This window comes from Schistocerca gregaria, chromosome 9 (assembly GCF_023897955.1).
Source record: "Schistocerca gregaria isolate iqSchGreg1 chromosome 9, iqSchGreg1.2, whole genome shotgun sequence".
Lineage (NCBI taxonomy): Eukaryota > Metazoa > Arthropoda > Insecta > Orthoptera > Acrididae > Schistocerca > Schistocerca gregaria.
In genome coordinates, this window is record NC_064928.1 from 216,660,477 (window position 1) to 216,684,697 (window position 24,221).

Genomic DNA, 24,221 nt, shown 5'->3' on the forward strand with positions numbered 1-24,221 from the left:
GCAAGAGTTTATCAAGATGGTTCACAAGGCAAATGGGTCTGAAACTTTGAGGGTGATGAGCTGGTTTACCGGGTTTCGAAATTGCCACTATCTTTATTGTCTTTGGCTCATTGAGCAGTGATCCATTATCTAGGATGTTGCGAACGAGGCGAACCTGCCTTTTTTTTCACCACTACCCCACCCCTGGCATGCTATCACTTCCCCTCCCCTACCCACCCAACCCCACCCCACCCCACCCTCCTCCTTACCCCCACCCAGTTGCATCTCCCACCACGCCCTGCTGCTTATAGTCTGGTTTCAGCTGAGAGAGACCTTGGTCATGTGCGTCTTCATCTACATCTAAATACATACTCCGCAATCCACCATACGTAGCTTGGCAGAGGGTACCTCGTACCACGACTAGCATCTTCTCTCCCTCTTCCACTCCAAAACAGAACGAGGGAAAAATGACTGCCTATATGCCTCTGTATGAGCTCTAATCTCTCTTATCTTATCTTTGTGGTCTTTCCACGAAATGTAAATTGGCGGCAGTAAAATTGTACTGCAGTCAGCCTAAAATGCAGGTTCTCTACATTTCCTCAGTAGCGATTCACGAAAACAACATATCCTTTCCTCTAGAGACTCCCACCCGAGTTCCTGAAGCATTTCCGTAACACCCGCGTGATGATCAAACCCACCAGTAACAAATCTAGCAGCCCACTTCTGAATTGCTTCTATGTCCTCCCTCAATCCGACCTGGTAGGGATCCCAAATACTCGAGTAGTTCTCAAGAATAGGTCGTATTAGTGTTTTATAAGTGGTCTCCTTCACAGATGAACCGCATCTTCGCAAAATTCTACCAATGAACCGAAGAGGACTATTCGCTTTCCCACAACTGCCATTACGTGCTTGTCCCACTTCATATCACTCTGCAATGTTACGCCCTAATATTTAATCGACATGACTGTGTCAAGTGCTACACTACTAATGCAGTATTCAAACATTACAGGATTCTTTTTCCTATTCATGTGCATTAATTTACATTTATCTAAATAAAATAGAAAGAAACTTCCACGTGGGAAAAATATATTAAAAACAAAGATTCCAAGAATTACCAAGTGGGAAAGCGCCGGTAGATAGGCACAATAAATAAAACACACACACAGAATTTCTAGCTTTCGCAACCGACAGTTGCTTCTTCAGGAAAGAGGGAAGGAGAGGGAAAGACGAAAGGATGTGGGTTTTAAGGGAGAGGGTAAGGAGTCATTCCAATCCCAGGAGTGGAAAGACTTACCTTAGGGGGAAAAAAGGACAGGTGTACACTCGCACACACACACATATCCATCCGCACATACACAGACACAAGCAGACATTTGTAAAGGCAAAGAGTTTGGGCAGAGATGTCAGTCGAGGCGGAAGTACAGAGGCAAAGAAGTTGTTGAAAGACAACACTATGCCAAGATGTGCTGGCCGTGCACCAAGGCATGTTTAGCCACAGGGTGATCCTCATTACGGACAAACACTGTCTGCCTGTGTCCATTCATGCGAATGGGCAGTTTGTTGCTGGTCATTCCCACATAGAAAGCGTCACAGTGCAAGCAGGTCAGTTGGTAAATCACGTGGGTGCTTTCACACGTGGCTCTGCCTTTGATCGTGTACACCTTCCGGGTTACAGGACTGGGGTAGGTGGTGGTGGGAGGGTGCATAGGACAGGTTTTACACCGGGGACGGTTACAAAGGTAGGAGCCAGAGGATAGGGAAGGTGGTTTGGGGATTTCATATGGATGAACCAAGAGGTTACGAAGGTTAGGTGGACGGCGGAAAGACACTCTTGGTGGAGTGGGGAGGATTTCATGAAGGATGGATCTCATTTCAGGGCAGGATTTTAGGAAGTCGTATCCCTGCTAGAGAGCCACATTCAGAGTCTGATCCAGTCCCGGGAAGTATCCTGTCACAAGTGGGGCACTTTTAGGGTTCTTCTGTGAGAGGTTCTGGGTTTGAGGGGATAAGGAAGTGGCTCTGGTTATTTACTTCTGTACCAGGTCAGGAGGGTAGTTGTGGGATGCGAAAGCTGTTTTCCGGTTGTTGGTGTAATGGTTCAGGGATTCAGGACTGGAGCAGATTCGTTTGCCATGGACGCCTAGGCTGTAGGGAAGGGTCCGTTTGATATGGAATGGGTGGCAGCTGTCATAATGGAGGTACTGTTGCTTGTTGGTGGGTTTGATGTGGACGGATGTGTGAAGCTGGCCATTGGACAGATGGAGGTCAACGCCAAGGAAAGTAGCATGGGATTTGGAGTAGGACCAGGTGAATCTGATGGATCCACAGGAGTTGAGGTTGGAGAAGAAATTCGGGAGTTGTTCTTCACTGTGAGTCCAGATCATGAAGATGTCGTCAATAAATCTGTACCAAAATTTGGGTTGGCAGGCTTGGGTAACCAAGAAGGCTTCCTCTAAGCGACCCATAAATAGGTTGGCATACGAGGGGGCCATCCAGAATGTATCTCTGCCTACGTAGATCAACACCTTCAACCCATTACATGCAGTCTCCCATCCTTCATCAAAGACACCAACCACTTTCTCGAACGCCTGGAATCCTTACCCAGTCTGTTACCCCCGGAAACCATCCTTGTAACCATTGATGCCACTTCCCTATACACAAATATCCTGCACGTCCAGGGCCTCACTGCGATGGAGCACTTCCTTTCACGCCGATCACCTGCCACCCTACCTAAAACCTCTTTCCTCGTAACCTTATCCAGCTTCATCCTGACCCACAACTTCTTCACTTTTGAAGGCCGGACATGCCAACAATTAAAGGGAACAGCCATGGGCACCAGGATGGCCCCCTCGTATGCCAACCTATTTATGGGTCGCTTAGAGGAAGCCTTCTTGGTTACCCAAGCGTGGCAACCCAAAGTTTGGTACAGATTTATTGATGACATCTTCATGATCTGGACTCACAGTGAAGAACAACTCCCGAATTTCCTCTCCAACCTCAACTCCTTTGGTTCCATCAGATTCACCTGGTCCTACTCCAAATCCCATGCCACTTTCCTTGACGTTGACCTCCATCTGTCCAATGGCCAGCTTCACACATCCGTCCACATCAAACCCACCAACAAGCAACAGTACCTCCATTATGACAGCTGCCACCCATTTCATATCAAACGGACCCTTCCCTACAGCCTAGGCGTCCGTGGCAAACGAATCTGCTCCAGTCCTGAATCCCTGAACCATTAAACCAACAACCGGAAAACAGCTTTCGCATCCCGCAACTACCCTCCCGACCTGGTACAGAAGCAAATAACCAGAGCCATTTCCTCATCCCCTCAAACCCAGAACCTCTCACAGAAGAACCCTAAAAGTGCCCCACTTGTGACAGGATACTTCCCGGGACTGGATCAGACTCTGAATGTGGCTCTCTAGCAGGGATACGACTTCCTAAAATCCTGCCCCGAAATGAGATCCATCCTTCATGAAATCCTCCCCACTCCATCAAGAGTGTCTTTCCGCTGTCCACCTAACCTTCGTAACCTCTTGGTTCATCCCTATGAAATCCCCAAACCACCTTTCCTATCCTCTGGCTCCTACCCTTGTAACTGCCCCCGGTGTAAAACCTGTCCTATGCACCCTCACACCACCACCTATTCCAGTCCTGTAACCCGGAAGGTGTACACGATCAAAGGCAGAGCCACGTGTGAAAGCATCCACGTGATTTACCAACTGACCTGCCTACACTGTGACGCTTTCTATGTGGGAATGACCAGCAACAAACTGCCCATTCGCATGAATGGACACAGGCAGACAGTGTTTGTCCGTAATGAGGATCACCCTGTGGCTAAACATGCCTTGGTGCACGGCCAGCACATCTTGGCACAGTGTTATACCGTCCGGGTTATCTGGATACTTCCCACCAACACCAACCTATCTGAACTCCGGAGATGGGAACTTGCCCTTCAGTATACCCTCTCTTCTCGATATCCGCCAGGCCTCAACCTCCGCTGATTTCAAGTTGCCGCCGCTCATACCTCACCTGTCTTTCAACAACTTCTTTGCCTCTGTACTTCCGCCTCGACTGACATCTCTGCCCAAACTCTTTGCCTTTACAAATGTCTGCTTGTATCTGCGTATGTGCGGATAGATATGTGTGTGTGTGCGAGTGTACACCTGTCCTTTTTTCCCCCTAAGGTAAGTCTTTCCGCTCCCGTGATTGGAATGACTCCTTATCCTCTCCCTTAAAACCCACATCCTTTCGTCTTTCCCTCTCCTTCCCTCTTTCCTGAAGAAGCAACTGTCGGTTGCGAAAGCTAGAAATTCTGTGTGTGTGTTTTATTTATTGTGCCTGTCTACCGGTGCTTTCCCGCTTGGTAAGTCTTGGAATCTTTGTTTTTAATATAATTTACATTTATCTATATTTAGAGTTAGCTGCCATTCTTTACACCAGTCACAAATCCTGTCCAAGTCATGTTGTATCCTCCTACAGTCACTCAACGACGACACCTTCCCGTACACCACAGCATCATCAGCAAACAGACGCATGTTGCTATCCAAAAGATCATTTATGTAGATAGAAAACAACAGCGGACCTACCACACTTCCCTGGGGCACTCCAGATGATACCCTCATCTCCGATAAATACTCACCATCGAGGACGACGTACTGGGTTCTATTACTTAAGAAGTCTTCGAGCCACTCACATACTTGGGAACCAATCCCATATGCTCGTACCTTAGTTACGAGTCTGCAGTGGGGCACCGAGTCAAATGCCTTTCGGAAGTCAAGGAATATGGTGTCCGTCTGATACCCTTCATCCATGGTTCGCAAGATATCGGGTGAAAAATGGGCGAGTTGCATTTCCCAGGAGTGATGCTTTCTAAAGCCGTGCTAATGCATGGACAGCAACTTGTCTGTCTCAAGGAAATTCATTATATTCAAACTGAGAATATGTTCGAGAATCCTGCAACAAACCGATGTTAAGGATATTGGTCTGTAATTTTGAGGATCCGTCCTTCTACCCTTCTTATATACTGGTGTCACCTGCGCTTTTTTCCAGTTGCTTGGGACTTTATGTTGGGCAAGAGATTCACAATAAATTTCAACAAAGAACTCGTTTGTGGAAAGGTCACAACTCATTTTGTGAGAGTCTTTTTGTTGTGCCTGTCTGTGCCTCATCATCTACACTAAATGGTGAGTAGCAACAATCCTTTACATAATATTGTTACACTCCATGTGTATATTGTCATACCAGGTACTTTACCATGTTTAGCTTGTTTTAAGGCCTCATCCAATTCAGTCAGTGTAAATAGTGAAGAGAAACTGGATTTGTTTGGGCACTGAGCTTTTAGAGGTGAGTTCTCGTCTTTTTCTGGAAGTACGTTGTTTGTCACAGGATGATCTAGATGTTTCAAGTACACGGTTAGTGATTTAGTTACCTGAAGTACAAGGTTTGTGACTGGGTTCTTTGGAAGCTCCACTAAGGTTACGCAGCAGGCTCCGTGCCTTTGTACTCAAATGTTGAAAGTTTACATTTTCTACCATCTCGCACCATCGTACTCTTCTAGCAGCCTTCAGACTTCGGAGGAGGTCATCTACAATATCGCTTTTGTCAGTTTCGCTATGTTCTTCGTGAAGTTATTCGCAATGTTCATTCCGTACCGGTATACATTCCATTCTGAATCCACGAACGATAAACTTTTTAGCAACGTAAGAACAGCGCCGACCAGTCGAGGGTAGTTTTGCAGGTTCTGGTTTAATAAAACAAATATATATTTATCTAGGTGGTCGGCAAAACTCCGCCAATCGGCCCTGCAGACATTCCGTCTTGGTCACAGTAGAGATTATCACTACTGAAAGAGAGAGTCCAATATTGAGGAATACTGGCCTCTGTTGGCTGTGTGGGAAATTAGGTATTATTCCTCTAGATACAAGCACAAGGTGTTGCCTGCAGTCGCAGGACGTAAAGCAGAGATCAAGCTTGTAATCTCTTCGCCAAGTGGCAGATCCAAAAGTTCGCAAATCCTTGGCATCATAAACTAGATACAAGTTTCCATTTTCAAGCCAGTATTCGAGTGCAATAACACATTCATTGTCATGTGCTTATTTCCAATGAAAATGGTGACTGTAAAAATCTCCAACATAGAACAATGGGTGGGCAATAATTGGCAGACATCTAGTGGCAACAGCACATTTGGTGGCTTGTAAATATTATTTATAGAGGTCACCTTCATTTGTGTCGAGACATAATGGAGCTCATTTTCTGCATTTGTTGATATGAGGTGAGTATGCTCGATGTTGCTCCTTATTGCTGTATTGATGCTTAAAAGTGTTGTCTGTGAATAACGTAGGGTTACTGTACACAAAAATAATCAGTTCATAGATGTACAAACAGGGGGCACTTAATATTTTTAGATTTCTTAATAGTGGGCGGCAAGATTCTTTTGGTCTTGCATTACACATATTTCTAACAATTGATTTTTGTAATTTTAATATTCTAATGATTTTGCTTGTATTACCCCAAAAGATAATGCCATACCTTATAACAGCTTCAAAATAGCTGTGATAAACTACTTTTCTTATCTCCATGCTAGTTGAGTATGACAAAATCTTCATAGCAAAGGTCAGGCTGTTTAACTTGTTTGCCAAGTATTCTATATGTGAAGACCAGGATAAATTTTGGTCTAAATGTATTCCTAAGAATTTAACACAATCTGATTCTTTCAGTTCCTTGTTTCTGCAGGCAATATGAATTTCATTTATTTTACAGTTTTTAGTTTTAAACTGTAGTAAATGTGTTTTTCCAATATTCAATTTTAACCCATTTAGTTGGAACCAGTTTTCTAAACTGTTTAGTAGATTTGTGACAGTTGAGGGATTTTGTTCTGAGTGATTGCTTTCGATGAGGGCAGACGTATCATCAGCGAATGAAACTGAGTGTGAATTTATGTTTAGTGGCAAGTCATTTATGTAAAGTAAGAATAAAATTGGACCCAGAATAGAGCCTTGTGGAACGCCTTGTGAAATGATCATCCATTCAGAGAAGAAATTTCCCTTGCTTGATGATATAACTACTCTTTGTTTTCTCTTTGTGAGACATGACCTGAACCACTCTAAAACACGACCTCCAATTCCGTATTTTTCCATTTTATACAGGACCAATTGATGGTTTACACAATCAAATGCTTTTGTGAGGTCACAGAACAATCCTGCAACTTTGCTAGACTTGTCTAAGGCAGAACAAATTTTTTTCACAAACTCATTTATGGCGTCTACTGTGTTTTTGCCTTTCTGAAAGCCGTATTGATTATCTGACAGTATGTTTGATTTTTCTATAAATTTTTTTATTTGTATTACTACCACTTTTTCAAATATTTTTGAGAAAATTGGGAGAATAGAAATTGGGCGGTAGTTCCCCATATCTTCTCTTGAGCCTTTTTTGAACGAAGGTTTTACCTCTGCATGCTTCAGGGCGTCTGGAAAGTGGCCTTCTTCGAGTGATTTATTGATTATTGAAGAGAGGGAGTGAGCTATTATCTTGACAGCTGATTTAACTACTTTAGTAGGTATGCCATCCCACCCTGCGGAATTTTTGTTTTTGAGCTGCAATATAGTGTTCTCTACATCTTTGGCTGAATTTTTTTTAAATTTGTTAAAGCATTCTTCTGCCTTCTGACCTAGTTTTACTTTTTTGGTATAACCATCTATATCTGCAACTGATTTTGATACATTTATAAAAAAATTGTTAAATGATTCTGAAATCAGAGCAGGATTTGTTATAGTTTTATTTCCCACCTTAATTTTGGAGATAACTTTGCTGTTAGTTCTCATCCCCAGTTCTGATTTTACGACAGACCAGACTGCCTTTGATTTGTTTTCATGAGCCAAGATGTATGTATTATTTACCATTTCTTTTGCAGCTTTCACTACCCTTTTAAATAAGCCTTTATACCGTTTGACATAATTTATGAAAACAGGGTCTTTGTTATATTCCAACTCCTTGTGCAGTTGTCTTTTCTTCCAACTGGATATTTTTATTCCAGTGGTGATCCAATTTAGCTTATTTGACACCTTTGTGTGGAATACTCTAAGTGGAAATATTTCATTAAATACATGTAGAAAACTTTCTAGAAACCTGTTAAAATGTACAGAGGTTGGAGTTTCATCTTCAACTTGCCACTCCACCTCTTCTAATTTAGAGCAGAACTGTTTTAAATTTCCAGCAGTAAAATGTCTTTTGCTATAAGTATTTTTAGTACTTGGTTTATTTGCATTTGCTATTTCAATAAACAGAGCAGAGTGGTCTGAGAGTCCTAATTCCACACATAACTTCTTTGCATCATCAAATTTATAATTTGTTAAAATGTTATCAATACAACTTCCTGTATTTCCGTTTTCCCTTGTGATTTCCAGGAAGTTTACCTTGAAACCAAATTTTTGGATTAAGTCCATAAACTTTATTGAGTCATTTGTCTGATTGAATAAATTTATATTGAAATCAGCTGCTATTAATACCTTTTTCTTTTTCTCATTGATGACTTTCTGTAAAAGATTTTTTAATTTTGGTAAAAATAATTTTGTTATCTCTACACCTGGGATTCTATATATAGAAACAATAATAATATTTTGTGTTTCTAATTCAATTGAGCAGCTTTCAAATACTCCTTCATTTAGAAAATTGAAATCGTCTTTTACTTTATATTCTACAGAGTTATTTACAAGTATGCACGAGCCCCCATGAGTTCTATTTTTTCTACAAAAACTTGATGCTACATTGAAATTTTTTAACTTATTTAATATTATGATATTATCTTTTGAAAGCCAATGCTCGTTTACACAAACAATTTTAACATTTTTACATTCAGAGAGTAAAATTTGTATTTCATCAATTTTATTCATTCTTCCGTTTTTATGGGTTGTAACCATGCCATTTACGTTCAAGTGCATTAGAAAAGTGCTGTTTTTTTGCCTAAGGTTTCAAGAATAGTTTTCTTTATAGGATTATTACACTTCCTATTCTCTTTTTCCTTCTTTACAGTTTTTGTTGGAAATGTTTGGGAACCAGTACAATCATGAATAAAAACGTTTTTTACCTTTGTATTTGCCTTAGGCTCACTGGCACTAAAAAATCCTTTAAGTGTAATGGTTGTTTGATTTTTCTATTTGGGAGTCGAGTGGTTGCTGCTGTCGTACTGGCGGTTGCTGGTGGATTGATTTCTGCTGCTGGGCTGGCTGTTGATGGTGGGATGGTTTCTCCTGCTGGGAGTCGAGTGGTTGTTGCTGTCATACTGGTTGTTGGTGGTGGATTGGTTTCTGCTGCTGGGCTGGCTGTTGATGGTGGGATGGTTTCTCCTGTTGCATCAGTACATAATATGCTTTCAAGTTGGTGAGAGTGATCTGCTTCTTCTAACGAGATTGTAGTTTTTGGTTTAAACCAATCCGTAATTCGTGTTTTTCTGGCGATTTTTAAGCGTGGTGCATGTGTGCACATGCGGAAGAGAAGCGGGGGGAAAAAAGGAAACGTACCTGGGTGAAGCCGTGGGTTTTACGACGACACGATAAAAGCATTCAACAAAAGTTGTTACGCGAGCTTATAGTGGAGGACATCAAGTCGTACAGCAATTACTTAACAATGGATGAGCATACATTTCTGTATGTACTCAATGATGTGTATCCTCATATCACAAAGCACAACATTCACTTAAGAACTGCTACATCTGCAGAAGACAGGTTCAGTGTAACACTCCGATTCCTCGCTACAGGAGAGGGTTAGGTTAGGTTAGGTCAGGTCTCCAATCTTCGTAATCTATTTTTGTATTCAGCATGCCTCACGTTGTGAAGCGCCTCATCAGCTTCATACATCTCTATTAATTTTGTAGTTGTCGGCACACACCAATTGTATTTACCTGCTATGTTTATAAAAACACTACAGACGACAGAATGCAGCGACGCTAGCACTCCATGTGGTAACATGTCACATAGCAGTGAACAGAAGACAAGTGACTTCTTGGGTCAAATCTACAGTGAGGCCCTAGATTTGATCAAATATTGGACGACATTTGACAAAGTTCCCTATTACACCATCAAATATCTTTGGACAAAGATATTTGACAAAGAAATTTGGTAGTGTAATACCGGCCTAAGCTGCAGACAGTGGGAGCAAAGACACTGTGGTGTACGGAGGTTTGGGTCTTTCCTGGAAGTGTGCGCAGATGACCGAGGTGGTTAAGCAAGAAATCCTGGTTCGAGTCCCGGCCTGAAACCTATTTTTAAGTGTCACCCGTAGGTATGATTTCCGTGCCTAATACAGCTGATGACAAAAGTATTCGCATTACGACAAAATTTTGTAATATTACTACAGTTGCAGATTGTCGCCAAAGTCTGTTCCTCCAGACTTGCATGCCTGTCTGAAGGAACAGACTTTGGTGACAATAAAAATGTATTTGTAATGAGCAGCCAAATGAGAACCAAACACCCGCCACAACGGGACCAGGAAATGGTTCCATTCAAAAGTAACCACCACACCTGTTAAAACATTTATCGCACTGGGAGAAGAGAGGATCAGTTCCTGTTTCATAGAATGCGGTCACCTGCTGACGGATCCACCACTGCAGCCACTCTCGCATTTCCTTGTCGAGCTGGAACTGATGTCCCCGTGTGTGTTCCTTCGAGTCACCAAAGGTTTGGAAATAATATGGTGAAAGATCCAGGCTATTCAGGGAACATTGCAGTGTTTCACAACCAAATCGCTGAAACATAGCCTTCATCCAATTGGCAGTGTGGAGATAGGCATTATCGTGCAACAGCTTGATTCTGTCTGACACTGTTCCTGGGCGTTTTGATTTTATGGTCCTTTGCAGTACGTGCAAAATGTGTTCATAGCTCTGCTTGTTGATTGTGGTTCCACGTTCGAGGTACTCACTGAGCAGAGGGCCCCTGCAGTCGAAGAAGGCTGGGTCGTGACCTTATTGGAATTTGCATGAACAGCTTTGGATGACTTTGGTGGGGAGATGTCGGATGTTGTCACTGTTAGTTTTGCTGTTTTCCCTCAGGCTCAAAATGGTTATACCACGTATGGTCAAGATCGTCTTCTTCTTCAACTGTAGGGGCCTTCTGCTCTAGAGTTCCTCGCGTGTGGAATTATAATCAGTATGGAACACTATGAAGATACTGTGCAGAAACTGTGACGGACCATAAAGTGAAAACGCCTAGGTATGACGTCGGATGGAAACATTCTGTTACACGATAATGCCCAAACCTAAAATGCATCGGATGAAGGCTGCTACACTTCATCGATTTGGGTGGGAAATATTGTAGTATCCTCCATATGGCCCAGATCTTTCACTGTGTGATTTTCACGTCTTTAGTGAACTGAAGAAAGATGTGTGGATGTCAGTTCCACTTGGAGGAAGAAGTGTAAGCGTGGGTGCGGTTGTGGATCTGTTAAAGGCTGATCGTGTTCTACCAAATGGGAATTGATTGTTTCATCTCCCAGTGCGATAAACGTCTTAATGTGTATGGTGATTACTTTTGAATGGGACCTTCCATGGAACTGTTCTGGTGAGTGTTCAGTTTTCATTAGACTGGCCTTCATCGTTATGATGGATCGCCTTGTGCAGCAGGTTGATGAACTCTCTGGGTTTTCCGACATGTGCAAAGAAAATGACAATGTCCTGTCGTAAAGGTATGGATTTGATGTGGAAAACTGCAATAGCCGTAAGGTGAATGAAAGATTTTTAGACTGCTTATGAGGGAACAATACAGGAACCCTCTCGTATGATTAATAGTTTGCTGGATATGTCTCCCACCAGTATAGACGACAAAATTTTGTGCAGATCTGTGTGAAGGATTTCGGGCATTGGCCTCCAGCCCCAATGGAGCGATATGGTATGTGTAATATGCTCAATGACAACACACAGACGGTAATTGTTTTTCGATATATCGGGAGAGAGAGATGCGGTTAAGTCTTTTCGGAAATACTGTTACAAGGAGTACTATAAATGGAGCAGATAGTTCTCTCAAATCTACTACGATTTTGTTCCTAAAAGTAATGGAAATCGGCTGTCTCTTTTCTCGTGGACTCAAGACTGTTTTTTATTTATTGTCACGATTGTGTGTTAAAAAAAAGTGTTTTTACATACAACCTCTAATTATAAAGTAGACATCACTTGAATTATAGTTCGTTGTGGAATCTAGAAATGATAGTAGTTTTTTTTCCGACGTGTGAGTAGATTTGTAAGACAAGTTGTGATGATCAAATTGCTTACAAAACCAGAACGCAAGAATATGCTGCTGTATAACAGAAACTTTACAGACATGTCGGAAGAGGTGAGTTACGCATCAAAAATGTCCAATGTAGTAAGCATGCAGATGGTAACTGGTTTCGATGTAAAGAAAGAGACTTAGAGGAGGTGTTGCAAGACAGACTCTCACGATTTGCTTCTTAAACGCCTGTATGACATAGAATCGCAGTGGTAAAGCGAGACCTGCCATAGTGTACAAAACAGCTACGTCCTCTTGAATTATAGCTTGTTGTTGAACATAAAATGACTGTAATGTTTTTTCGACATATCATCATATGGCGTGAAAGATTGTATTCTCCTATGTTATTTCACTTGGCTGAAATGTTTGTGATACACACGTAATCACCTGTGTTCAAATGTGTGTTAAATGTTATGGGACTTAACTGCTAAGGTCATCCGTCCCTAAGCTTGTTGTTGTTGTTGTTGTTGTTGTTGTCTTCAGTCCTGAGACTGGTTTGATGCAGCTCTCCATGCTACTCTATCCTGTGCAAGCTGCTTCATCTCCCAGTACCTACTGCAACCTACATCCTTCTGAATCTGCTTAGTGTACTCATCTCTCGGTCTCCCTCTACGATTTTTACCCTCCACGGTGCCCTCCAATGCTAAATTTGTGATCCCTTGATGCCTCAAAACATGTCCTACCAACCGATCCCTTCTTCTAGTCAAGTTGTGCCACAAACTTCTCTTCTCCCCAATCCTATTCAATACCTCCTCATTAGTTACGTGATCTATCCACCTTATCTTCAGTATTCTTCTATAGCACCACATTTCGAAAGCTTCTATTCTCTTCTTGTCCAAACTAGTTATCGTCCATGTTTCACTTCCATACATGGCTACACTCCAAACAAATACTTTCAGAAACGACTTCCTGATACATAAATCTATATTCGATGTTAACAAATTTCTCTTCTTCAGAAAAGCTTTCCTTGCCATTGCCAGTCTACATTTTATATCCTCTCTACTTCGACCATCATCAGTTATTTTACTTCCTAAATAGCAAAACTCCTTTACTACTTTAAGTGTCTCATTTCCTAATCTAATTCCCTCAGCATCACCCGATTTAATTTGACTACATTCCATTATCCTCGTTTTGCTTTTGTTAATGTTCATCTTATATCCTCCTTTCAAGACACTGTCCATTCCATTCAACTGCTCTTCCAAGTCCTTTGCCGTCTCTGACAGAATTACAATGTCATCGGCGAACCTCAAAGTTTTTACTTCGTCTCCATGAATTTTAATACCTACTCCAAATTTTTCTCTTGTTTCCTTTACTGCTTGCTCAAGCTTACACACTACTTAAAGTAAATTATTCTAAGGACAAACATACACACCCATGCCCGAGGGAGGACTCGAACCTCCGCCGAGACCAGCCGCACAGTCCATGACTGCAGCGCCTGAGACCGCTCGGTTAATCCCGCGTGGGGATCATCTGTGATGGGTGCAGTGCACTTCGCTCGAAGTCCCAAAATAATGAGCTGCAAATTGTATCCTGCAGGTAAAAACTACACTGATTTTGCTCATAAAACTAAAAGAAAATGTACTGTGCCTATTTTCGTGGAAACAGGACATTTCTTACCATTGCGATTGTATTTCCCTTTTTTAAAACACTATTGGCCGTTAAAATAGCTAAACCAGAAAGAAATGCAGATGATAAACAGGTATTCACTGGACAAATATATTATACTAGAACTGACATGTGATTACATTTTCACGTAATTTGGGTGCATACATCCTGAGAAATCAGTACTCAAAGCAACCACCTCCGGCCGTAATAACTGCCTTGGTACGCCTGGGCATTGAGTCAAACAGAGCTTGGATGGCGTGTACAGGTACCGCTGTCCGTGCAGCTTCAACACGATACCACAGTTCATCAAGAGTAGTGACTGGCGTATTGTGACGAGGCATTTCCTCTGCCACCATTGACCAGACGTTTTCAATTGGTGAGAGATCTGGAGAATGTGCTGGCCAGGGCAGCGGTCGAACATTTTATGTATCCAGTAAGGCCCGTACAGGACCTGCAACATGCGGTCGTGCATTATCCTGCTGAAATGTAGTGTTTCTCGGGGATCGAATGAAGGGTAGAGCCACGGATCGTAACACATCTGAAATGTAACGTCCACTCTTCAAAGTGCCGTCAATGCGAACAAGAGGTGACCGAGACTTGTAACCAATAGCACCCCATACCATCACGCCGGGTGATGCGCCAGTATGGCGATGACGAATACACGCTTCCAATGTGCATTCACCGCGATGTCGCCAAACACGGATGCGACCATAGTGATGCTGTAAATAGAACCTGGATTCGTCCGAAAAAATGACGTTTTGCCATTCGTGTACCCAGGTTCGTCGTCTAGTACACCATTGTAGGCGCTCCTGTTGGTGATGCAGCGACAAGGGTAACCGCAGCCGTGGTCTCCGAACTGACAGTCCATGCTGCTGGAAACGTCGTCGAACTGTTCGTGCAGATGATTGTTGTCTTGCAAACGTCGCCATCGGGACGTGGCTGCACGATCCGTTACAGCCATGTGGAAAAGATGCCTGTCATCTCGACTGCTAGTGATACGAGGCCGTTGGGATCCAGCACGGCGTTCCTTATTACCCTCCTGAACCCACCGATTCCATATCCTGCTAACAGTCATTGGATCTCGACCAACGCGAGCAGCAATGTCGCGATACGATAAACCGCAATCGCGATAGGCTATACAATCTGAAACGTGATGGTACGTATTTCTCCTCTTTACACGAGGCATCACAACAACGTTTCACCAGGCAACGCAAGTCAACTGCTGTTTGTTATGAGAAAGCGGTTGTAAACTTTCATGTAAGCACGTTGTAGGTGTCGCCACCGGCGCCAACCTTGTGTGAATGCCCTGAAAAGCTAATCATTTGCATATCACAGCATCTTCTTCCTGTCGGTTAAATTTCGCGTCTGTAGCACGTCTCAAGGTGGCAGGCGTAAAATGCAGGGAGCGAAAGGCTATGTACAATTTGTACAGAAACCAGATGGCAGTTGTAACAGTCGAGGTGCAGGAAAGGGAAGCAGTGGTTGAGAAGGGAGTGAGACAGAGTTGTAGCCTGTCCCCGATGTTATTCAATCTGTATATTGAGCAACCAGTAAAGGAAACAAAAGGAAAATTCGGAGCAGGTATTTAAGTCCATGGAGAAGAAAGAAAAACTTTGAGGTTTGCCGATGTCATTGTAATTCTGTCAGAGACAGCAAAGAACTTGGAAGAGCAGTTGAACGGAATGAACAGTGTCTTGAAAGGAAGATATAAGATGAACATCAACAAAAGCAAAACGAGGATTATGGAATGTAGTCGAGTTAACTCGGGTGATGCTGAGGAAATTAGATTAGGAAATGAGACACTTGAAGTAGTAAATGAGTTTTGCTATTTGGGAGCAAAACAACTGATGATGTTCGAAGTAGACAGGATATAAAATGTAGACTGGCAATGGCAAGGAAATCGTTTCTGAAGAAGAGAAATTTGTTAACATCGAGAACAGATTCAAGTGCCAGGAAGTCGTTTCTGAAAGTATTTGTATGGAGTGTAGCCATGTATGGAAGAGAATAGAAGCTTTCGAAATGCGGTGCTACAGAATAATGCTGAAGATTAGATGGGTAGATCACATAACTAATGAGGACGTATTGAGTAGAATTGGGGAGGAGTTTGTGACACAACTTGACAAGAAGAAGGGATCGGTTGGTAGGACATGTTCTGAGGCATCAAGGGATCACCAATTTAGTACTGGAGGGTATCGTGGAGGGCAAACATCGTAGAGGGAGACCAAGAGATGAATACACTTAGCTGATTCAGAAGGATGTAAGCTGCAGTATGTACTGGGATATGAAGAAGCTTGCACAGGATAGAGTAGCATGGAGAGCTGCATCAAACTAGTCTAAGGACTGAAGACCACAACAACAGCACGTCATCTTCGTGGTGTAGCAATTTTAATGGCCAGTAGTGTACGTTTGGCGACGTCACCTACTGAAGCTTCATGAAACTATAGGGGCTGAAGCGGAAATATTCCCACAATAAATTTCGCTTTTTTTTTTTTCAACCGAGATTGGTAGAGAAAAGAAATGTGTTACGTTACTTATTGAACGGCCATCGTATGATGAGAAGAGTAATGGCCCCCGTACTCATCCTTGTGGGACGCGTGGTGGTAAATCCCCACACTGCGACCTGGTGTGGGTGTGGATGCAATGACGACGCAGACCAGTGAGATGCAGATTGCGCGGCGGCGGATCCGTGATGGGTGCGCTTCCGTCCGTTTATCTGCGGGGCAGGAAGCTGGAAGGCCGCCTCTGCCGGCGCTCGCTGCCTCCCTGCGAGTCCTCCGCGATGCCGGCGGCCGCCTGGACACTGCTGGCCCTGCCTCTGCTGCTGCTGGTGGCCGCGCACGCCCCTGCTCCGGTGGACGCCGCCGTCGGAGTCTGCTTGAAGCCCGTCACGTGAGTCCCGCTGCTCGAGCTACGACCTGTGCGGGCGTCGCTCTCGGTGGGCGGACATTTGCACGATTTTACGTGCTCAGAATGGTTGGGTCCCTTGTCTCCCCCTCTACATCTACATCTACCTCCATACTCCGCAAGCCACCTGACGGTGTGTGGCGGAGGGTACCTTGAGTACCTCTATCGGTTCTCCCTTCTATTCCAGTCTCGTATTGTTCGTTGGAAGAAGGATTGTCGGTATGCCTCTGTGTGGGCTCGAATCTCTCTGATTTTATCCTCACGGTCTCTTCGCGAGATATACGTAGGAGGGAGCAATATACTGCTTCACTCCTCGGTGAAGCTATGTCCTCGAAACTTCAACAAAAGCCCGTAACGAGCTACTGAGCGTCTCTCCTGCAGAGTCTTTCACTGAAGTTTATCTATAATCTCTGTAACGCTTCCGCGATTACTAAATGATCCTGTAACGAATCGCGCTGCTCTCCGTTGAATCTTCTCTGTCTCTTTTATCATCCCTATCTGGTACGGATCCCACACTGCTGAGCAGTATTCACGCAGTGGGCGAACAAGCGTACTTCCTTTGTTTTCGGATTGCATTTCCTTAGGATTCTTCCAATGAATCTCAGTCTGGCATCTGATTTACCGACGAGCAACTTTATATGATCATTCCATTTTAAATCACTCCTAATGCCTACTCCCAGATAATTTATGGAATTAACTGCTTCTAGTTGCTGACCTCCTATATTGTAGCTAAATGATAAGGGATCTTTCTTTCTATGTATTCCCAGCACATTACACTTGTCTACATTGAGATTCAGTTGCCATTCCCTGCACCATACGTCAATTCGCTGCAGACCCTCCTGCATTTCAGTACAATTTTCCATTGTTAGAACCTCTCGACATACCACAGCATCATCCGCAAAAAGCCTCAGTGAACTTCCGATGTCATCCACAAGGTCATTTATGTATATTGTGAATAGCAACGGTCCTTCGACACTCCCCTGCGGTACACCTGAAATCACTCTTACTTCGAAAGACTTCTCTCCATTGAGAATGACATGCTGCGTTCTGTTATCTAGGCACTCATCAATCCAATCACACAATTGGTCTGATAGTCCATATGCTCTTACTTTGTTCATTAAACGATTGTGGGGAACTGTAGCGAACGCCTTGCGGAAGTCAAGAAACAGGGCATCTACCTGGGAACCCGAGTCTATGGCCCTCTGAGTCTCGTGGATGAATAGCGCGAGCTGAGTTTCACAGGATCGTCTTTTTCGAAACCCATGCTGATTACTACAGAGTACATTTCTAGTCTCCAGAAAAGACATTATACTCGAACATAATACGTGTTCCAAAATTCTACAACTGATCGACGTTAGAGATATAGGTCTATAGTTCTGCACATCTGTCCGACGTCCCTTCTTTAATTCGGGGATGGCCTGTGCCCTTTTCCAGTCCTTTGGAACGCTACGCTCTTCTAGGGACCTACGGTACACCACTGCAAGAAGAGAGGCAAGTTCCTTCGCGTGCTCTGTGTAAAATCGTACTGGTATTCCATCAGGTCCAGCGGCCTTTCCTCTTTTGAGCGATTTAAATTGTCTCTCGATCCCTCTGTCGTCTATTTCGATAGCTACCATTTTGTCATCTGTGCGAGAATCTAGAGAAGGAAGTACAGTACAGTCTTCCCCAGTGAAACAGCTTTGGAAAAAGACATTTAGTATATCGGCCTTTAGTCTGTCATCCTCTGTTCCAGTATCATTTTGGTCACAGAGTGTCCGGACATTTTGTTTTGATCTACCTACCACTTTGACATAAGAGCAAAATTTCTTAGGATTTTCTGCCTAGTCAGTACATAGAACCTTACTTTCGAGTTCAATGAACGCCTCTCGCATAGCCCTCCTCACACTACATTTCGCTTCGCGTAACTTTTGTTTGTCTGCAGGACTTTGGCTATGTTTATGTTTGCTGTGAAGTTCCCTTTGCTTCCGCAGCAGTTTCCTAACTCTGTTGTTGCACCACGGTGGCTCTTTTCCATCTCTTACGATCTTGCTTGGCACTCCTCCCCCTCGCTTGCTGATCCTTTCCGCTGGTTTACTTAACATAGAACCAGAATCTCTCTTGATTGTCCACCACATGTCTGGAGAGAGTTTCATTGTGGAAACTATTAAATGCATCTATCACTGAAATCCGCACCAAACTTCGAACCTCAGTAAAAATTCGCCAATCTTGGAGATTTTGCGTTCGTCTAAATCATGTGGTTTTCAGTTACATAGTTTTGAAGGATTGGAGACTGTCTCTTAGAAACACGTCAACCGAATTTTTAGTTGCTTTTATAAGTAGATATATTTCGCCTTTAGTTTTGGTGAATTTCTTTGATACGGAATTGAGCATCGTTTCGACTGTGTGAATTGAGCATCGTTTCGACTGTGTGTTCACAAATCCCTGGATCCGTCGTGATGCTCAGGATTATTTGTGGCTTAGAGGTCAAGTGTGTTTTCGTAACTATTTACAATTTGAATGGCCTCGTGAACTAATTCTTCAAAATAATTTTTAAAAAAGCATTTAGAACAATTACGGAAGTTGTTTTCTATCTACCATAGGGTCCGAAAATGTATTTTTGTCAACATACGGAAGGTAGACTGAAGTCACTGCCAACTATAATTTTATGAATAGGGTACCTATTTGTGATGAGACTCAACTTTTCTTTCAACTGTTCATCAACTCTTTCATCTGAGACCGGAGGTCGGCAAAAGGAGCCAGTTACTAATTTATTCCGGTTGTCGAATATAACCTCTGCCCATACTGCTTCAATGTCGCTTGTGAGCTGGAACACAGATTACATTATTTTTCCTTAAGTTGTGCCTCTTGCTTCTGTTGTAGTGCAGATCATTACAATTACGGCTTCTTCCTTCAACCTAGGATGCTTTCTCTGTGACCCTGTAAATACCAGAGCTAAAGAATGTAGAACAACAACGTACGTTACAGGCATAGTATTCTGCATTACTTCATTTCCTTATTTCTAAAATTTTAAAATTGTTCGTCGACTTTAGATGACATATCAATCACAGATGTTCTTATTTCTATTTAGTGAACGTATTTTCAGTCATGTTTTGAACATTGTCCCGTTACACTTTATTAACTAATGTTTCGCCGCAAGGGATATCTCATTTTAGAGAGTAAATTAATATGGAGTATGTCGTTCTTCTTTTCAAACATTCACATACGCGTTTCGTCTTTCCTTGTTGCCTTTTGGGCATGCAGTTGCAGTACTGAAAGTATGCACACACGCAGTGATCAAAAAGAAATGATTAGCGTACATTCGCATTCTCTTTACACCGTTCCTTTGTTGTTGCTCCCATGGCGATGGACTGTTTCTATCGCAATCAGTAAGCGCGAAAGGAAGCTACCGTACAGAGAGAGGAATCTATACTTGGCAGAACTAATTACATACTGACATAATCGTCGGTATTTCTTTCGTTTCCCAAAAGTTATAAATATTTCGACTTCGGAAAAAAAGCTCTGTATGTGGCGAAGATGTCGAAGAAGAAGGTCCCTTACGTACTGGTTTTATCGAGTAAGATGTGGAGACGGCGCTTTGAAACCGAAGAAGTACGAGGAAGAGCGTCCCTTACCTGAGGGATCGCTACTCGAGGTACCTGGCGAAGGGGAAAGTGTGGCAAATGGCCGGCATTCATCGCTCTCCGTCCCCCGTCGTCTCTGCAGCGTCCTCGCCTCCTCTCCAATCACGTCCTCGAGTTGCTACGCGCGCGCACACACTCGGCAAAGCATTGTCACACAATACGACGACAATCCCAAAAGTAAGGTCTCCTCTTTTTTTTTATAAGTACATAGACCTGTTTATTTCTACAATGGTTTACAGCTTGAACATTTAGCTATCTCTCGGCATAACCACCATTTCTGTCGATGCATTTTTGTTGACGCTGTGGCAGTTCTATACACTGATGCAAATAAAACCGCAACACCAAAAAATAATTATTCTCGAATGATGAAATGTCGAGAATACATTTGTCTAGGTGACATATTTAAGTGATTAACATTGTGAGATCACAGGTTAATGGAAGTGCGACATTAGCATACGCTAATGTGAAATACTGGTATATTAATAACCGCTGTAGCTGACAGAATGTTGAATGCAAGCATGCGAACGCGCAGGATATCAGTTCGTGGGATGGAGTTCCATGTCCGTAACAATTGGTCGGTCAATGCAGCGACGGTTAATGTTTGTTGTGTAGAGATGGCAAACTGAAACACGTAACTGTTTCGAAACAAATGAAACAGTACAATGTAATGTTTCGATACGATGTTTCGAAACAGTGAAACAGTTTGTGTTTTATAATCTAATAAACCCACACACTTTATCATCTTGAATGTCTACTGTATAAGTATGTCCATATAAACATAAATGAGGTGCGAGAGCGCTAATCATATCGCAGAAAGTATGAAACTATCACTTAGGCGTCTTGGCAGTTTCGTATTTCCTGAAGCAAATGCGCTGCTTTCGTGTCGTGTGACTTTCATACTTTTCAATTGGCTGAAGACAGCCATAGCTGAAGACAGAAGAACCACCACGAACGGAACTGGAGGTGGGAGCAAACAGCAGAAATTACGGATATGCTACTGGGATTCCCACATTCCGTTAGTACGGGTAATATAGCCATCCTGCTAATTTACATGCACACAAAGGAAATCATTGTGGATAATAGGCACAAAATAATTCGAATAAATAACAAAATATAACAGAAAAAAATTTTGTCTTTCAAGGTGTTTCGAACCGTTACTATAAATTCACCATGCTTCCTAGTCCTTCCCGTTCACCGTTACACTATAAGTGATATGTCAAACAGATTGCTTGCAATTATACCTACATCAGGTTTATGTATGTGTCTAATAACTGTCACTCTACGCCTTCTTTATTCAAAATGTAGGTGTACTTGTGTTTCTTAATATGATTACTGTACATGAACAGAGAAGCGTATGTTATAAAACAAAGTGTAATTTAACTGAATGATTTTCACATATTTATTATTTTGAATGTGAATAGTATGCGTTGTTTTATTGTTTGGTTAGTGTTTATAAAGCAGATGTTACGCCATTTCGGAATAGGACAGTCAGCTATAAACGAAGCTTTATTTTCGGATATCTTAAGCTTCATGCTATTGCCTGTCAAAAAGAAAGTGTTTCATGAAGTGGTATGTTGTGTTTCAGTACCTATGCCGAGCCCGAATCTCGTCCGGCACAGGGCGGAATGAAACATCACTGTTTCGATACAATTAGTCCGTTCCAAGCAGAGGTGGACTGAAACAGCCTTATTTTGAAACAACAATTTTCTTCGTCTGGCTCGAGATCGAATCTGGTCCGGTTATCCGAGACAGGGGCGGAATGAAACACCACTGTTTCGAAACAGTGAACCACAGCCGTTCCGAAACACTGGAACAGTTCCAGGTATCGGTACACTGTATCTAAACATAGAAACAGTGGCCAAGTCTACTGTTGTGGATGACGGTGGAGTTATCGTGCTTCAATGCCCCACGTGTGCACGCCTGGCGACGGATCTGGTGATCAGGCCTAGGCCAAATGTCGCCACTTTTTAGAGCGCGGTGGGTGAGATTTATCCTGTCGCGGAACACCCCGTGGAATGCGGTTCGTGAATGACAGCACAACACGTCGAATCTCACATTTGCAAACAAGGTGTGTGGGATAACCACGAGAGTGTTCCAGCTGTCATACAGATCGCACCGCAGACCATAACTCCAGCGTCTAGCCAACAGACAGCTTGGTTACTGGCCCTCAGCTGGACTCCTACCAACCGACAAACGGCCTTCACTGGCACCGCGAAAGAACCGGCTTTCATCAGAAAACGCAAGAGAGCTGCTCCCTGTCCTCCAACGAGTTCTCGTTTGACACCACTGAATTCGCAAATGGCGGTGGTTTGGGGTCAGTGCAATGGACGCTACAGGGCGTCTGGCTCGGAACTCTCTTTCATGTATCGATTTGTTACAGTTCATTGTGTCACTGTGGTGCCAACTGCTGCTCAAATTGCTGCTGCAGATCCAATAAGATGCGTCAGAGCCATACGCCGAACACGATGGCCTTCCTCTCGGCTGTACCACGTGGCCTCCCGGAAGATCACTTGGTGCAGGGAGTGGCAACCGACCCTTGTTGTTGCTGTTGTTGTTGTTGTTGTGGTCTTCAGTCCTGAGACTGGTTTGATGCAGCTCTCGATGCTACTCTATCCTGTGCAAGCTTCTTCATCTCTCAGTACCTACTGCAACCTACATCCTTCTGTATCTGTTTAGTGTATTCATCTCTTGGTCTCCCTCTACGATTTTTACCCTCCACGTTGCTCTCCTATACTAAATCGGTGATGCCTTGATGCCTCAGAACGTGTCCTACCAACCGATCCCTTCTTCTAGTCACGTTGTGCCACAAACTTCTCTTCTCCCCAATCCTATTCAATACCTCCTCATTTGTTATGTGATCTACCCATCTAATCTTCAGCATTCTACTGTAGCACCACATTTCGAAAGCTTCTCTTCTTGTCCAAACTAGTTATCCTCCATATTTCACTTCCATACATGGCTACACTCCATACAAATACTTTCAGGAACGACTTCCTGAACGAATTTCTCTTCTTCAGAAACGCTTTCTTTGCCATTGCCAGTCTACATTTTATATCCTCTCTACTTCGACCATTATTAGTTATTTTGTTCGCCAAATAGCAAAACTCCTTTACTACTTTAAGTGTCTCATTTCCTAATCTAATTCCCTCAGCATCACCCGACTTAATTCGACTACATTCCATTTTCCTCGTTTCGCTTTTGTTGATGCTCATCTTATATCCTCCTTTCAAGACACTGTCCATTCCGTTCAACTGCTCTTCCAAGTCCTTCGCTGTCTCTGAGAGAATTACAACGTCATCGGCGAACCTCAAAGTTTTTATTTCTTCTCCATGGATTTTAATTCCCACTCCAAATTTTTCTTTTGTTTCCTTCACTGCTTGCTCAATATACAGATTGAATAACACCGGGGAGAGGCTACAACCCTGTCTCACTCCCTTCCCAACCACTGCTTCCCCTTCAAGCATCTCGACCCTTATAACTGCCATCTGGTTTCTGTACAAATTATAAATAGCCTTTCGCTCCCTGTATTTTACCCCTGCCACCTTCAGGATTTGAAAGAGAGTATTCCAGTCAACATTGTCAAAAGCTTTCTCTAAGTCTACAAATGCTAGAAACGTAGGTTTGCCTTTCCTCAATCTAGCTTCTAAGATAAGATGACCCTTAACATAGACGTAATGTATTTCGAATACATAGAAAGAAGGATCCTTTACTGTATGTTCATATGATAGCAGAACAAACACTGGTAGCGGTTACTTCTGTAAAATATCTGGGAGTATGCGTATGGAACGATTTGAAGTGGAATGATCATATAAAATTAATTGTTGGTAAGGCAGGTGCCAGGTTGAGATTCATTGGC

General features: G+C 43.0%; 1 protein-coding gene across 1 annotated transcript in view; it reads left to right on the forward strand.

Moving 5' to 3' along the window:
- The first annotated feature begins 16,558 nt into the window (after positions 1-16,558).
- LOC126292159 (fibrillin-1-like) overlaps positions 16,559-24,221 on the forward strand; it is an 84,402-nt gene continuing 76,739 nt past the window's right edge. The window contains exon 1 of the mRNA XM_049985997.1: positions 16,559-16,730. Within this exon, the coding sequence (XP_049841954.1) occupies positions 16,621-16,730 (110 nt within the window). The 5' untranslated portion in view covers positions 16,559-16,620. The remainder of the gene's footprint in view (positions 16,731-24,221) is intronic.